Here is a 16,075-nt window from a genome sequence, read left to right on the forward strand (position 1 = left end):
ACTATTCAGTTCATATTCTAAAGCAATATGTCATATTGTGTATTAATTTAAGCATGAATTTGGAAGTAGTAGAAACAGGAACAGAGGCAAAGTAATTTCATATATTACTTTGAAAAAATCTTAAAGCTGTGTACGACTTTGCAAAGAGAGAGAGAGAGATTTGAAACAGAAGAAAAACATAGAAATTACAGACACGAAATTAATAGTCAAACATTACCGGTGGCGCCGGTCAACGGTTGATAAACCTCTCTCTCTAAAGCTCTCTCCTTCTCTCTCTTGCTGGGTCTTTGAATTATGTGGAGGAGCTTATTGGGTTCTCTCAATTTTTACCTCTTCTGGGTCTGACCGAAAAGGCTGATTTTTTTTTTTGTTTTCAGGGAAAGATTTCTGCTTTTCAATTTCTGGGTTTTCAAGCTTGGTTTAGAAGGAAATGGCAGTAAGTTTTTTTTTTTTTTCGTTTTGGTATGGTTTGGTTGTGTTTCATGTGTGTTTGTTATTGCTGTGAAATTGGTGGAGAAGGGTAAGGGAATCTCAGTCTGGTTTCAATTTCTTACAATTTTATGTTGTGTATCATCCTGTGTTTGGTGGAGTTTTCTTTTTTCTTCACTGCTTATCTCTTTTGTTCATCTTCTCAAGCTTTGATATGGTTGACCAAACTTAGGGGCTTACTTTTTTTGGTCAACCCTTTGTCTCTCCACACACAAATCAACCACTAGCAGCTTCATCTTCCTGCTTCTTGGAGCATGAAGCAATTCAGTCAGGATCTTATTAGAGGTTTTTTTGTTTTAAGCCGGTGGTTTCATAAATCATGTTTGTTAACATTTTGACACAGCCTTGCGATTACTGAATGGAGGCTTATTTCAGTTCTGACTTGTTCTTTGTACGGCGTTGATCATGTAACTATACGATGAATTTTGCAGTTGGATGTGTTTGAGACTTGTTAGTTTTGGTTGAATCAACATATGACTAATTAAGCAGTTAATTGAATTTTAACTGAGTTTGTTCTTCTGCCGTGATTCCACGTTTAAGTTATAGAAATAAAGCGTATGAATTGCAGTGTTCACTCTGGAATTTCTTGCATTGGGTTTGTGCTCTTTGTTTTTCTGACTTACAAGGGGATATTCACCAGGGTTTTGGTGTCTAAATGTTTACATCAGTAAGAATTACATTTTTTTTTCTGGAGATAAGACCTACAATATTGTATGTTGAGCATTTAAGTGCAAACAAGAGTTAAAATGTCAGTTCGATGATTGTGAAATGGATAATTATGGGTGCTATGCTTGCCATTAAGTTGACGGTGCTTAAAGGCTGGTCATAGTTATGGCTAGAAAGTGATTCCATATTAGTGGTTGCTTCCTTCACTAATCCTTATATTGTTCCTTGGTGTTATAGAAGTAGGTGGAAGCGCTATATAGCTATGAGTAAATGTTTAACTTTTAAAGTTTCACATATCTTTAGAGAAGGGAATAAATGTGTTGATAGTCTTGGTAGCATGGGTGTGGATTTGAAGCAAGATTTCTCTTGGTATGAAAATACACCTGAACCTGATTGTATTAGTCCTTACTTTTTTATGAACAGGTTTGGATTACTGTGTATAGATTTTTCTGATTCCATAGGTTTTGGTTTGGTTCTCCCATGCTTGTTTGTATTCTCTTTTTGTTTCTTTATACCTATCCTCAGAAAACATATGATTGTTGAGGGATGAGGTGCTAACCTTGTAGTGATGCTATCTTGATGCCTTTTATTTATAAAAAAAGGATGAGTGTGCTGTTGTAAAACTAGTCCTAATTCTTATAATTAATTAATTGTCACTGCCTAATTGCATTTTGGTTCTTAAATTTAGATTTGAGTGACCAGTTTCTCAAAGATCAGCATGAACTCAATGTACAGTTGGTCTACATGTTATGTTTATCAAGTGACAGTTTTATTCTGTTACCTTTCATGGACAAGATACACAACAGCTTGTGTCCAATTGTTTTTCTTGATAGTTAAATGGTGCACAGAAATAGGATAATTTGATAGCTCTTATTAAAATATATCTGAGCAATCTTGATTTTGGTGTGGTATGTTAAAGTGAATACTGATCATATGACTTTTTAAGGGAATTAAAATATCATTAGTTGTGATTTTTATCGTAGAATACCATAACTTCCCTGCTTGAGGTTATTATAAAAAGACTAAAAAACATTATTCTAAGATTTATATAGAAAGAGAGGAATGCATTTCAGACATGCATTGACATTGATGAGTGCTAATTTTCCACTTTCAGCTGTGTTCTATAATTTTCATGTTCCGAAGCCCCATGTAGCATATGCATTAGGAGGGTATCAAGAAAGTTATTAGAAAGCATTCTGGTAACAAGGATGTTTGTGAATAAGTTGTCCTCTGATACATGATGACGTTTCTTGAGAACTAGGAACTCCTCTTTGACAATAGACATAAGGGCATTCTCCCTGTACATACTTTTATATGACAAGCCACAACACATGTTTGCATAATTTGTGAGTTCATAAACAGATAAGAGATTACAGTGATAAGGTTTGATGATTTATGAGGAATAAAGCAAATTGAACACCTATATGTACAAGGGAGTTTTCTTTATTTATTATCTAATTAGTTTTCCCAACATGTTTCTCATCACAAAGCATTTGGGTTTAGAGTTACTTTTAATGTCTCGATCAGTTCAAGATTTGATGCAAACCCGGTCTTTCCAAACATTTTGTACTAAAAAGTAAAAAATTGTGTTAATCATGTATTATAATTTGCAGTCAACAATCACTTATTTTGTGTATAGTACACTTATTCAGATAACTATGTAGATGTACCCTGACTAGATAAGATTACTACGTACAAAGGTTTGGGAACTTTGGCAAAAAGATTTTGCAATGGCCTCTGTATATTTTTTCAGCAGAAACACATGAAATCATGTTTGAGCCAAAATGGCTATTCATTAAATCGATAATTACATAAACATTCCTTCATGGGTAGAGGAACAACGTATGGCCTTAGCATTGGTTTTTTCTAGCGAGCTACACTAATTTACACTCTGTTTGGACAAGGAAAGAAAGAAAAAGATGAAAAAAATAGAAGAGAAAAAAAGTAGATTTTAAGTTGTCTAGATTAAGAAAAAAAGATAAAAAAAGAAAAGTTGAGTTCTTTCTTTGCTTGTTTGGTTGGATGGAAAAGTGAAAACAAAGTATCTTTACATATAATGACATTTATATCCTTTCTTTTTCATATTTCTAAAAAATATATAATGTATTATACAGAATTGTCATTTCATTTCATTTAATTGGGAGGTGTAGATTGTTATTGTTAGAGATCCCATACCACTTTAAATATAAGTAGGCACAAACATCATTTTGCAAGCAGGTGCTGTAAGATTGACTTAAACTTAAAGTTCACTTTGTAAGAGTTATCTTTGTCACATTCTTCCTTTTCTTGGCGCATGGGAAGGGAAAATTATTCACAAATCCCAGTGTTTTTTTTTTCTTTGCTATTTTCCATACTAACCACACCAGTGAAAAAACACTATTTTGCTATTTCTCGGCTGTTTCTTTCCTTCTAATTTCTCAAGATCCAAATCATGTATTAGTTTATTCATACCCTAATGCATTGTATTAAATAAAATTTTATGCCATAAGTTGGTCTTATTGGGAAGATTCTTGTGTAAATTCTTCTAATAGTAAGATTCACAGCCACATCTTTTTGGAAGTGATCTTGTATCTTGTTGAATATTTTAGTGTGTTCTCAATTAGATACATTATTCTGTGCTAGAATCTGGGGTAAGGGAATGCCTGACCTTAGGCAATTTCTGGAGGGTCTTTGTGTTCCTTCATCTGCTTCCGATTGCAGGAAGAGCAGAAGGAACTTCTAAATTCAATTAGAGGCATTGCTGGAAGCTAGTGTCTGAGATTGAAGATTCTATTTTGTGCTTTATATTTATAGTGGAGGTAGCATATTTTGTCTGTGATCCTTTTAATTTAGGGATTGAGTTTTCTTTGAGATTTTATTTTATCCCTTTATTCCAAAATACTGGCAGATTTGGTGTGATCTATACCAGCTTCCTGAAAGGGGTAACAGTTATCTGATGAGGCTGAAATCATTGATCATCAATTCTGTGTCCTTACCTGAAAGTAACAAAGTGTATGCCCTTTAGCATTGAAGCAAAAGCAGCAATACTGCTGTTTTTTGGTTGTTATTTGCTTTAGTAATGATGAGTGCGGATAGGATATTTATTCTGGTGTTTATTTACTGGAACTTTGCTTGACAAGCTCTTTTCAATGTGACACTTTTGCAGCAACGTTCTCATGTACCCAAATTTGGCAATTGGGATAGTGGAGATAATGTCCCTTACACAGCATATTTTGACAAGGCCCGGAAAGGTCGAACTGGTGCAAAAATAATAAATCCAAATGACCCTGAGGAAAATTCTGATTTGGGTCTTGACAATCCATCATCTGAGCACCTACCTCCACCCAAACCAAGAGTTAGTTCAGAGGATCCATCCGGAAAGGGATCATTGCATTTGGAAGATGATCCTAAGCCTTTCATCGACTCTCCAGCTCGTCATGACAATGCAAGCAATAGGAGTGGCAGCAGAAGCCACGGAGTACCTCCTGCTGATAACCGTAGAAGACCTTCTATGCAAAGTGCTGGCTCTGAGCACAGCATTGACCGTTCTCCACTTCATCGCCAGGCCAGACCCCCAGGCAGAGACAGTCCCCTGTGGGAACCAAAGAATTCATATGACAACATCCAGGGAACACCTGGGAGATCTCGGTTAAGACAGGCTAACCGGGGAGATGAAACAGTTAGTTTTCTTTTCTGCTCCCTTTGTTTTACCATGCATGGCATGAAAAAAATAGAAATTTGTATATGAAGTAAATAGGCCAAAAAGGATCTCATGGCAATTAGTATTTATGAAAATTTGGTCTTTAACTAGGTCCAATGACATCATGTGATGAATGTATCAATGTAGTCAACCTCAGGGATTAGGATCCTCCATAGTTAAAAGGCAGATGCAGGGTACTGCAATGAATTTCTGAGGGTCCAAATTTTTTTGACTTACTTCTTCTTTCTATATCTGTGACTGCAGAGAATCTGTTTCCCCAACCTCACCTAGTTGGATAAGGCCTTTGTTGTTGTTGCATTTATAGTACCAAGGATTTGACCTTGTCTTAGGGAGGTTTTCTTTTGGTGAAACACCATCTTTATGATTTTGACATTTTGACAATGCAGCCAGATAAAGGTGCAGCTGTTCCAAAGTTTGGTGACTGGGATGTGAACAACCCAGCATCAGCAGATGGCTTTACTCACATTTTCAACAAAGTTAGGGAGGAGAGACAGGGAGGGCCAGCACAAGATGCGCCGGGCACGCTTAATGGTAGACTACAACAGAACAATCGCCAATTCAATGATGACAAAGTCCAGGTATGCCTGCTATACCTGCTTACAGTGAGATAGTAGATACTTGTTTGAACAAGCTTCTTCATAAGTACTTCTTCTAGGTGAGAAAACAAGAAGAAAAAATAAAATGATTTCTTTCACCAGTTAAAATTAGTTTATGTACATGTTAAAAGTAAAAATGTATAGAATTCGTATGAGAGAGTTTCTACAACTTAACTTATGAAAAATGCTAATTCCAACTTTTGTTCTTGTTGTTTTAAAAGTACTTATTCCAAACAACCCTTAGATGTGTTAGTTTTTGAGTTTCCACAAACTAATACTTATCTTTTACCATTTTTGCTTGTTCAGTGTTGCTGCTTTGCCTGGGGCAAAAAATGATTTCTTGGACTTGAGGTGTGAATGATATCCTGAACAATGATGTTAAAGATACTGTTGTGTATGGTCATGAGGTGTGTGTAGCTCTTGTACATATCCAAGGCTCTCTCTCTGGACGGAAGAGATCAATGAAGTAAATTTATTGCAACTACTTTGTGCCATTTCTTTTCCCTTTTGTTTCTTTCTAATATTCAACAAGATTGTGTTACTGTTATGCAACTCTTTGCATGCAAGATTGTGTTTTTTCTTTGTTTTTTTGCTCTTTTTGAGCCTTCTGTTGTGTTACTGCTATGCTTTACAATTCAAATTAACTGTATTTACCTGAGATATAGAAGGAGATTGGTTATATAATTCTTTTCCTCTGAATTATTGGGTTGTGACTTGAGTTCTATTCTGTATATGTTGTTGGTGTTGAACTCCTCCAGTTAGGAGTGATCACAAGTTCTGATCTATCTCATAATTTGATGAATCCAAACCACTCCTAATTGAAAAATTCCTATTGGAAAAGTCAAAATCAACTTATGTATAAATTAACATTAATTTCTAGAAAAAATATTTTATTTTATTTTCTTATTTGTCTCTCTTAAAAAAGAGTGTATAAACATAACTTTAATGTTATTAAGTTCATATTCTATGTGAATGTTTCACCTGTTTAGCATAATGGTCCCTCTTTGATTGCTAGGCCATGTTCTTCTTTTCGGGTGTGTTTGGATTGAGAAAGAGATTTGATAGAGTGGATTTGGAGTGATTTGAGAGAAAAGTCTGAAGAAAGTGAGATTGTTTCCATTGAGGTATTTTACAATGAATTTATGAGAAAAATTTATTGAAATTTGTGAATGATAGAATGATTGTGAGAGAATAATTATTATTTATATTATATAATTAATTACATTTTTTATTATAATAGAAATATATATATAATTGTTAATTTTCTTGTAACCGTTTCATTCAACTTTGATTTTTCAATATCTCTTACACCAAACAAAAAGAAAAAATAAATAAAATGTTTTTAAAAATTATTTTTTAATTATATTATTTAATAATTACTCATATTACATCTTTAAATTTTTAAAAAATGCAAATGTGGATCTTTTCGTTTGTTTACATAATAACAACAATATACATTTTTGTATGAGAAATTTTCAAGTCCTTTGGCCTGATCAAAATTTTCCAATTCGAATGATTATTTTTCTTATCGTAAGGAAAGTAATTGGAGGAAAAAACATGGTAATTCTCTTTTAAGGTTGTGTTGCAAAGCTTTGTCTTATTTGTTAGACTCTATTTCAATAAAGTTTTCCATTATAAGAGAAGAAACTAAGATGGTAATGAATTCAACTTTTCTTTATTTTGTAGAAATTACATTTCCTCATATTTATTCTTGAAACTTTCTTCATTTTCAAAAGAAATGTAGATGTGAATTTGATTATATTTATTTTTGAAAAAAATTTATATTCATAATTATTTTTTATAGTATAAAATTTATGTTTCATCTCCATTTTTATCAGATAATGAATATATTTGTACTCACGTCCATTCATATATATATTATATATATATTAAATAATTTCCTTTTACAAAAATACAAGTTAAAAATAAATAAAACATGATATTATTAAGAATTTAGAAATTATTTGTAATTCTTAATTTTCAAACATTATTTTGACTTCACTTGGTACTAATGAGTTAACCAACATCATTTTGACTTCACTTTTACTAATGAGTCATCAACATAGGAAGTTTAATGTATGATGATGAATTTAGCCTGAAATTGTTTTATTTTTAAAATCAAGTCATGGTCCTTAAATTTGTTTAGCACATGAAGAAACAGTGACAATATAAAAAATAGTTAATTGTAATTCATAAAAATTCATTATAAGAAAATTCATCATTAGTGATAAATATTAAATATTAAAGAAGAATTTATTTTAGGGAAAAAAAATCTATATAACAAATACCTATGAATATTTAATTAAACTTTTATTGCTCAAACATGCAACTTTTATAAACAAATGCTCTCAAAATACATCACTACTCAAATTCCTAACTCACTTTATGATAAAAATATTTAAATTAATTTACTTTTATAATAATTTCCTGTTTTTTTAATTCTTCATATTATTTAACATGAAGCTTTTGATGAATATAAACATGAAAATCTATCGATATTTATAAAGGGTATATGTACACTTGAAGCAATTTTTACACTATTTTTTTTTATGATTTTCAAAACATAAAATTTTAAAACAAGATTTTCATAATAAAATTTTAAAAGAACTTTTTCATAAGATATGAAAGGCATTTTGGAACAAACATTTTGGAGTAAGATTTCTAAAACATATGAGATGTTTTTTAAAATGAACTTTCTATAACAAACCTTTGAGAAATAACTTTCATATGACATGCATTATGAAATAGAATTTTTAGAATCATTTTCTCAAAACATATATAAATCTTCTAGAACGAACTTTATAGAACAAGCTTTTAAGAAATAGCTTTCCAAAATAACTCTCTCTCTCTCTCTCTCTCTCATCTTCTTCCTCCTCCTCTCAAAGAGTACAAAGCCGATGGAGAAGAGAGGTGTAGTTGGAGGTTCATCAGCGATGTTGTCTTCCACAACTTACAAGGGAACATGTTTTAGTTTTTTTTCTTCTTAGTATGGGCATTTAGTAATTGTGGGAGTGTAGGAAGCAAAAGCCATAATTGTTTTAAATTTTCAAATTTATGAATAGTTTCTTGGCAGTTTCTATCTGCACCATATTATTTTTTATATGCACCTAACATAAATTTTTAAACTCAACATTGTCTTTGTCTTTTTTGTTTTGAAAAAAAAAAAACTACAGAGAAGTGTTAGGAGTGCGTTTTGAACGTAGCTGGTGGTGGTGCAATGGGTTACTGTGGTGGTGGAGGAAAGTTTCACTCTTAGTTGCGACGCAAATTGTTCTGAAATAAGAAACCAATCATCATGTTTGTTCTTCATTTTTTTTAGTTGAGATGTCATCAGATTCCAATATCTGGAAGCTTGCATGTATAGTTACGGATGCAGGAATCCAAAAGTCATTATCACGGCTTCCATATATAGAAATTTAGAAAGTGATTTTATTTCTTATTTAAACTTCTAAATGGACATATTTATAAGTGAACTATGAGTTTCGAATATCTATATCTAGAAGTGTAAGTGAGCTATGAGTTCTAGATATTCATATCCAGAAGTGTTTTATGAGTTTTCGATTTTCATATCCAAAAATGTTTTATGACTTTTGAATTTTCATATGATTTGATTAAGCTTTCGAATATTAATATAAAAAAATAAAAGATTGTTTATTAGGAGTACAAAAGACTTTTTCATATAATGTTGTTAGTTACATGTCAAAAATGGTACAGTGAAGGAAAAATCAGCCTAGTTTGTTTTATATGGGTTAGGCCCATATTTTAAAATTGGCCTTAAACAGACTTTTTTTTTCATGCCTATTTTCATCGTTGAATGTCTATAAAAAAATAACGCATAGACTTTTTAGTAGAAATAAAAATGGATGAAAGGAAAGTACTAAATAAGCAATATATATATATATATAAATATAAATAGATAGATAGAGATAAATAGATAAATACAAACTAAATCTATAGAAAAGGAAACAAAATTGAAAATCTTCATCTAAGTTCAATATATAATCATAATAACAACAATAATAATATATTGATAACAATAATCTAATAATAATATAATTTGGAGAAATTTTATGTACTTGCTTTCAAGAATAAGTCCTTAATCTCATAAAAAGATTACTAGAAGTGACTTGATGTAGTTCTTGTAAGTTAGAAATGACAATTAAAATATTTATATTTATTGACCAATAGAACTCTTTCATGTTAGTAAAGTAGAATTGAACCTAATAGATTAAAGATAAACTAGAATAGAAACGTGTTTGTTGTCATTTTTTATTAGGTTGTTTTCAAAATATTGGCAAAAGCGTTTTGTGAACTTATTTAAAAAACCATTAAGTGATCTCTATAATGTCTAATAGTCCTTATTGCAAAAAATTGTTCTAAACAGTTTTTAAGCTCTTTTCCAAACCTCACCTTTTAATAGTTAACATTTATTTCAATATACTTAACCTAAGATAAGTTCATTTAACAAAAAATAAATACATTTTTAGTTATCTAATAGGTAATACTATTCTTGGTTTCTACTTCAAAGGAAGAGAAACTTTTAGGTTAATTTCTCCACATATTATGCTAAAGATAAGATATATAGAAAAATTCTAGTGGTTCACTTCACATAAGGAAACTTAGTCTCAGACAAGCAAGAATTAAGAAATATTTTTTTTTATTACAAAAGTTGAGTATATATTATCTGTATGATTTTGTGTATTGAACTACTTTATAAGATGAGAGTATTTAGAGTCTAATAGTTTAAACCATTCAATAAAACATGTTGTTTATCAATAATGTTTATTGAGTTAGACTATCTAACATTGTTTTCCTTATTAGCTGATGTGCTAAAATTCTTTTATTTGTTTAAGTATTTTGTACCATTGGTTAGAAGTTTTTGAATGCTTATAACTAACTTGTATTAGTCTTGCAAATTCATAAAAGATGCTCTCGTGATAATAATATACTTGGATTACATTAGTTTTTTTCGCTTCAAAGAAAATATAGTCAGGAAATGAAAATCTCATTATAAGAGTAAATTGTACATTTTTCATTATATTGGGCAAATATAACTATATTTTGACTAAAATGTGTCTTTACTATAATTAGAGGTGTAGCTGACACAAATGTTTTAAGTGAAGAGGCAAAACAAAGTCACTAAAAAATTCATGTATCCTAAAGTTAGACATATTTTAATACATACAATAATTATTTTATTTACAAGTTGTATGAAATTATTATTTTTCACTTCTTTCTCATTTTAGTATAATAGGCAAGCAGATTCATTCAAATGTGACTACTACATAATGCATTGGATGAGACTAGGTTCGACGTAAATTTAGGTCAGAGACTAGGTTCAATGTAAATTTATGTCACCAACATCCACATTGAACGGTTAAACTGACGTAAATAAATATAAATATCTAATGTTTTTTTTTATCAGCAATAAGGATTGAATAACAGGAACAACCACTTAGGGGTGGTTCAACCCTTATACATACCTATGTAATATGAATCAAATCTCAGGTCTCCCAAACCAACAAAATGAGAGAGACAAAAAAATCTACCACTAAAAAACTCGTACAAACCCGTACAATCCCGTACAAACTCAAAACAAACCTGTACAAACTCAAAAAAACCCGTACAAACTCAAAACAAATCCAAAATAAACTCACTGCAACCATAACAAGGGGCAAAAAGATCAACAACCCTTATCCACCAACCCAGACACCAACCCAACAGCCCACAAAAACCAACAACCATCGAAATAGAGATACCTATCACCCTAAACTGGGTCATGCCAATTAAATCGATTTCAAACACGATAAAGGACCAAGACACCAGTCAGAAAAGGAGAAGCAAGCAGAGGGTATTTTAGAAGTTACCCATGACCAAGCCTTCAATTAAGCCAAAGTGAAGATTTTAGAATGATCCACCACACCTCCTTTAAAAATAACCCTGTTTCTATGACACCAAATCTCTCTAACCATTGAGATCCACACACTTTCCAGTATAGAGTTAAACGACTTTATAACGTTACAAAATTGCAAGAAGTGAGCGAAAGGATCAATGGAAGCGGCCGACGACACTCCTAACCACGCGGAACATTGACCCCAAACGAGCCAGACACTTCTACAGTCAAAGAGTAAATGACTAGTAGATTCCTCCTTCAACCTGCAAAAACAGCAAACTAAAACGTCAGTCTTCACCCCTCGCTGTGCCAAGTTGACTTTAGTAGCAATCTTGTTTTCCAACACCCTCCATGCTAGAACCTAGGCCGCAGACAAAGCCTTAATACTCCAGAAAAAGTTGTACAATTTTGACAAATCCCCCTCACTATGTCCCCTTAAAACACTATAAGCCGATTTAACCGAGAAATCAGTATGCATACCATCCCTCCAAACCCACGAGTCATCAATATCCGGATCAATACTCAAACCTCTAAATTCTTCAAAAAGTTGGTCTACCTGAGACTTCTCCCAATCAAATAAATTTCTTCTCCACCCAAACTTCCAGTTCCACTCTCCTTCTTCCCAGACTCCACAACATTCCAACAACTCATCTTTATCCCTGCAAAGAGAGTATAACCTCGGGAATTTGTTTTTCAACTCCAAATCGCCCACCCATTTATCTTCCCAAAACCTAATTTCCTTCCCATTACCGACTTTCCAATTGAAACGGTCGTCGAACTCTCTCCCCCATTCCTCCATCGACCAAATCGCCTTTAGCTCCCGCCACCAAAGGGACCCCATCGTTTTTGAACTTGGCCCTTTCAACTTTCTCCAAACCCCGTACTTAGATTCTACCACCTCCTTCCACAGACCACCTTTGGAAAAATCCAACCTCCAAATCCATTTTCCCAACAAAGCAATGTTGAAAAATTTAATATTAATAACCCCGAGACCACCATTTCCACGGGGTTCGCACACCTTCTCCCAAGAAGCCCACGCAATCTTTCGCCCACCTGACCTCCAACACCATAGGAAATTTCTTTGAATTTCCACAATCTCTTCATAACAATAGCAGGGATTTTAAACCAAGACATATAGAACAAGGGGATAGCAGAGAGAATAGATTTAATCAGACAAATCCTTCCTGCCATCGAGATAAATCTACTTTCCATCTTCCCAGTCTTTCCTTTATCTTCTCAACCACCCCATCCTAATGTGAAAAACCTTTTTTTTGAGAGTGATTGTTTCCATGTATACTCATGCACATAATACAATCACAGTAGATTATACATAAACAAACAAAAATATGATATGTATTTGAAATTAAAGAATGATATTATAAACAAAATAATTTTATACAATTTCATTACAACCAGACATTCATGGTTAATACCATCCCATAAGTCATTTGTTACACATACTCACATAAAATAATAAAACACATGGATCTATATAAAAAAAAATTATATTTTGTAAGGAATAATATCTATTGATGCCTTCCGAAAGTAAGTACTGTCTGGGACTAACACTCGAACCATGTAAGTATACTCAAGCTTCATGGTATGGCATCGAATATCTGAAACTCTTAACATTTTAGATGTGATAAACTCTCATTCATTTTCTCACCCTTAAGGTTGTAATCTAACACTAATTAAAACTAAGATATCATTCTTTTTTTATAGGTTTCATTATTTAATACAAAAATTCAAAGAATGATTCACATATAATCCTAAATTTCTGCCATCAATTTCATACATGTATATGGTACATAAACCTTGTCATAATCATCTACAATATTGTATGATTATAATTAAACCTATTCTACATTTCCCAATATTTTCAATCAAATATAATATTGTGAAACAAGACAAATCCAATGAACAAAATAACTTGTCAAATTATTCAAGTGTTCTTAGGTCTAAATTCACAAAGAAAATTTAAATTTGTTGAGCTGATTTTGAAAATTCCACTCAAGGGATTCGAGCCCAGAATTCAAGCCCGATAGTAACAATGACTCTCTGGATGGAATGGCATCAAATATTTTTCTACTCAGTTTCAAATTTCAAACCAAAGAGAATTGTATTTCCACATGTTTTAGTGCAACCAAAAACTAAGAATATTATACAACATTGCATACATATTCACAAAAGGATTTTCTAACTTTATGCATAGATCTACTCAACAAATTATAGAATTAATTCCATTAATCAATCTAATTTAGTTGAATTAAATTTAATTATCAAAGATAACTTCTCATACTTAAAACAACAATACTTGCTTTAAAGATTCACCATGAAACTCTACAAACCTAATAACCAAACTACAGTCAAGAATCAAGCTAGATGAAAGAGTACGTAATTTTCTCAACTAATCAAACTAAAATTGAACTCAGACATAAATAGAAGGAGAAACAAAATATTTTCAAAGGAAAAAGACTCTTATTCCAATTCAAACATATTTGAATAAACAAACGTCTACTTAGCAATATATTAGAAGGTGAAATCTGACTTAGAAAAAAGAGGAGAATTAAAATTAAAATTTTAGAGAGAGAGAATCATAAGAGAGGAAAAGCTTAGAAAAATGGAACAAAAAATATTACATTCATTCATGAGAGAAAAAGAAAATTATCTAAGAGCATAAAACTTATCTATTAATAAATTTTTTTAACTCTCTTTTATTTATCACGTTGAGCCTGATCCTTTTATTTTTCACTTAAAATAATTTATTATAAGTTAATATCTTTAACTCTAGTTTATCTATCATGTGGATCCTAATCCTTTTATTTTCCACTTAAAATAATTTTGAAATTTGTTCAAATCATAACACTTTCGTTTGGAGCTTACAAGAGTATTCTCAATAAAAATTAATTTCAACGCTAAGAGTGAATTCCCACTTACTCTGCTTCATCATTAATTATCTTCAGAAAATGACACTTTCGAAGGATCTTACCAATTAAAAATACAAAATCAGAACATACCCAATTAAATTCATAGCTAGTTATGCAATATTACTGCACTTTTTTCTATTTATTTCCCTTGTAAAGAAAATCTTCTAAACCTTAAATAAACCACAACATTATAAGGAAAACCATGCTTCTTAATTAACATTTAAAACCATATTAATTGTTCTATGGTTTCCACACGCCACACCCCAGTTGTTACCTTAACTTTCTTGTAACCAATCTCCTCACTCAAAACACCAATTTATAATTCTATTCCCGTTTAAGGAAACTAAATAGTTCCCTTCACATTAACCACTGCCTCTATAAATTGACCTAATTTGCTGCATTGTGTTTTCATGCAAAGCAAAGAAAAGCAGAAGTTATTTCATTGTTGAGAGCAACTCATTAACATTTTTGCACCATGGCAAGAACCACTGAAGCATGGTTGGTTTTGGTTCTGTTTGTTAATGCAGTTCTTCTGAGTGGCTCTGATGCTGCAGGAAGAAGAGTCCCAGAGAAAGATGATCATGGTGTGTACCAACCACAAACTTTTGGATATCCATACCCAGTGCCAGTGCCATTGCCATTCCCAGTGCCATTAGATGTAATTCATCAGTGGACAGAATATTGTCTTCAACACCCTTATGCTTGTAGTTGGCCACCAAAAAGTTACAATAGCATCCAACCTAATCATGGAAACTCTCAAGTTAAAACCCTAAACAGGGTCCCCACTAGTCCATAATCTGCAATGGAGCATGCATCTGTTGTTAGAGTTATATCAGTGATTCAAAGTGATGTCAAACTATATCTCTAAATAAATTTTATGCTGAGTGTATATGGTTGTGACCTAGCTACTTGGTTATGTGTCCATCTATAGGGTATGTTGCAAGAATTTGCTTTGTTATGGTAATTTTGCTGCTTGATATAACACTCTAAAAGATTTCTTTTTTCTTATTCTTCTATTTTATATATATATATATATATATATATATATATATATATATATATATATATATAAACCCTAAACACTAAACAAACATTAAACTATATTTTTCAAATATAAACAACTTTAAGCGTTGAATTAGGGAATCAATTAGCTTTGTCGGTTTCTGCATTAACTTTATCATTAATTAAATTTTCCGAAAAAAGACAACTTCTACAGGAAAATGTTCATTTAAAAACTAAAATAAAAAATTTTGAATAAATTTTAGAATAGTGGAATATATATTTAGACGAATACACTAAACTTTCTTATCATAAATAACACATGAAACTTTGTTTTTCTTTTCTAAAAGTAAACAGCTAAAAATAAACTCATTTTTCTATCACAAATTTAAACCTAATTTGGTATGACGATGAGCATTAGACTAGAAAGTATAAATATACAGAATGCAATGATTCTGTTGCAGAGATTAGAGAAGAGAGGTATAAACAGAAGATTTTGAGATGGGTGAGAAAAAGTGTAGCATGAAGGTTTGGTTCTTGTGTTTTCTTGTTCTTAGCATGGTTGCATTGGGTCATGGAAACGTAGAAGATGAAGTGGAAAACACAGAAACAAAAGGGGTAACTGAACGTAGACTTTCTGATGACAAAACACTATCTCAACCTGTCAATGAATACAACCGTGGCTGCAACGCGATACATAGATGTCGAGGGGTAATTAATTCAAAATATCATTTATATGATACTATTTCAATGTGTTTATATCAGTATATCACCACACAAAACGGTGTGATAATTCTAGTAAAAT

General features: G+C 31.8%; 1 protein-coding gene across 1 annotated transcript; it reads left to right on the forward strand.

Annotated features, from left to right (window-relative positions):
• On the forward strand, positions 1-6,149 carry LOC137819722 (RPM1-interacting protein 4). Its single transcript, XM_068623673.2, has 5 exons — positions 1-235; positions 378-436; positions 4,301-4,813; positions 5,242-5,433; positions 5,758-6,149. The coding sequence occupies exons 2-5, from the start codon at positions 431-433 to the stop codon at positions 5,785-5,787; spliced, it is 741 nt and encodes a 246-aa protein (XP_068479774.1). The 5' UTR covers positions 1-235; positions 378-430; the 3' UTR covers positions 5,788-6,149.
• Positions 6,150-16,075: the final 9,926 nt, after the last annotated feature.

This window comes from Phaseolus vulgaris, chromosome 10 (genome assembly GCF_051622355.1).
Source record: "Phaseolus vulgaris cultivar YP4 chromosome 10, ASM5162235v1, whole genome shotgun sequence".
NCBI classification, from domain to species: Eukaryota; Viridiplantae; Streptophyta; class Magnoliopsida; order Fabales; family Fabaceae; genus Phaseolus; species Phaseolus vulgaris.

Bases quoted from the DNA above. Each gene is read 5' to 3' on its own strand.
- LOC137819722 (XM_068623673.2), top strand. The intron at 4,814-5,241 runs GTTAGTTTTCTT...TTGACAATGCAG, and splicing joins CTAACCGGGGAGATGAAACA to CCAGATAAAGGTGCAGCTGT. The intron at 5,434-5,757 runs GTATGCCTGCTA...TTGCTTGTTCAG, and splicing joins TCAATGATGACAAAGTCCAG to TGTTGCTGCTTTGCCTGGGG.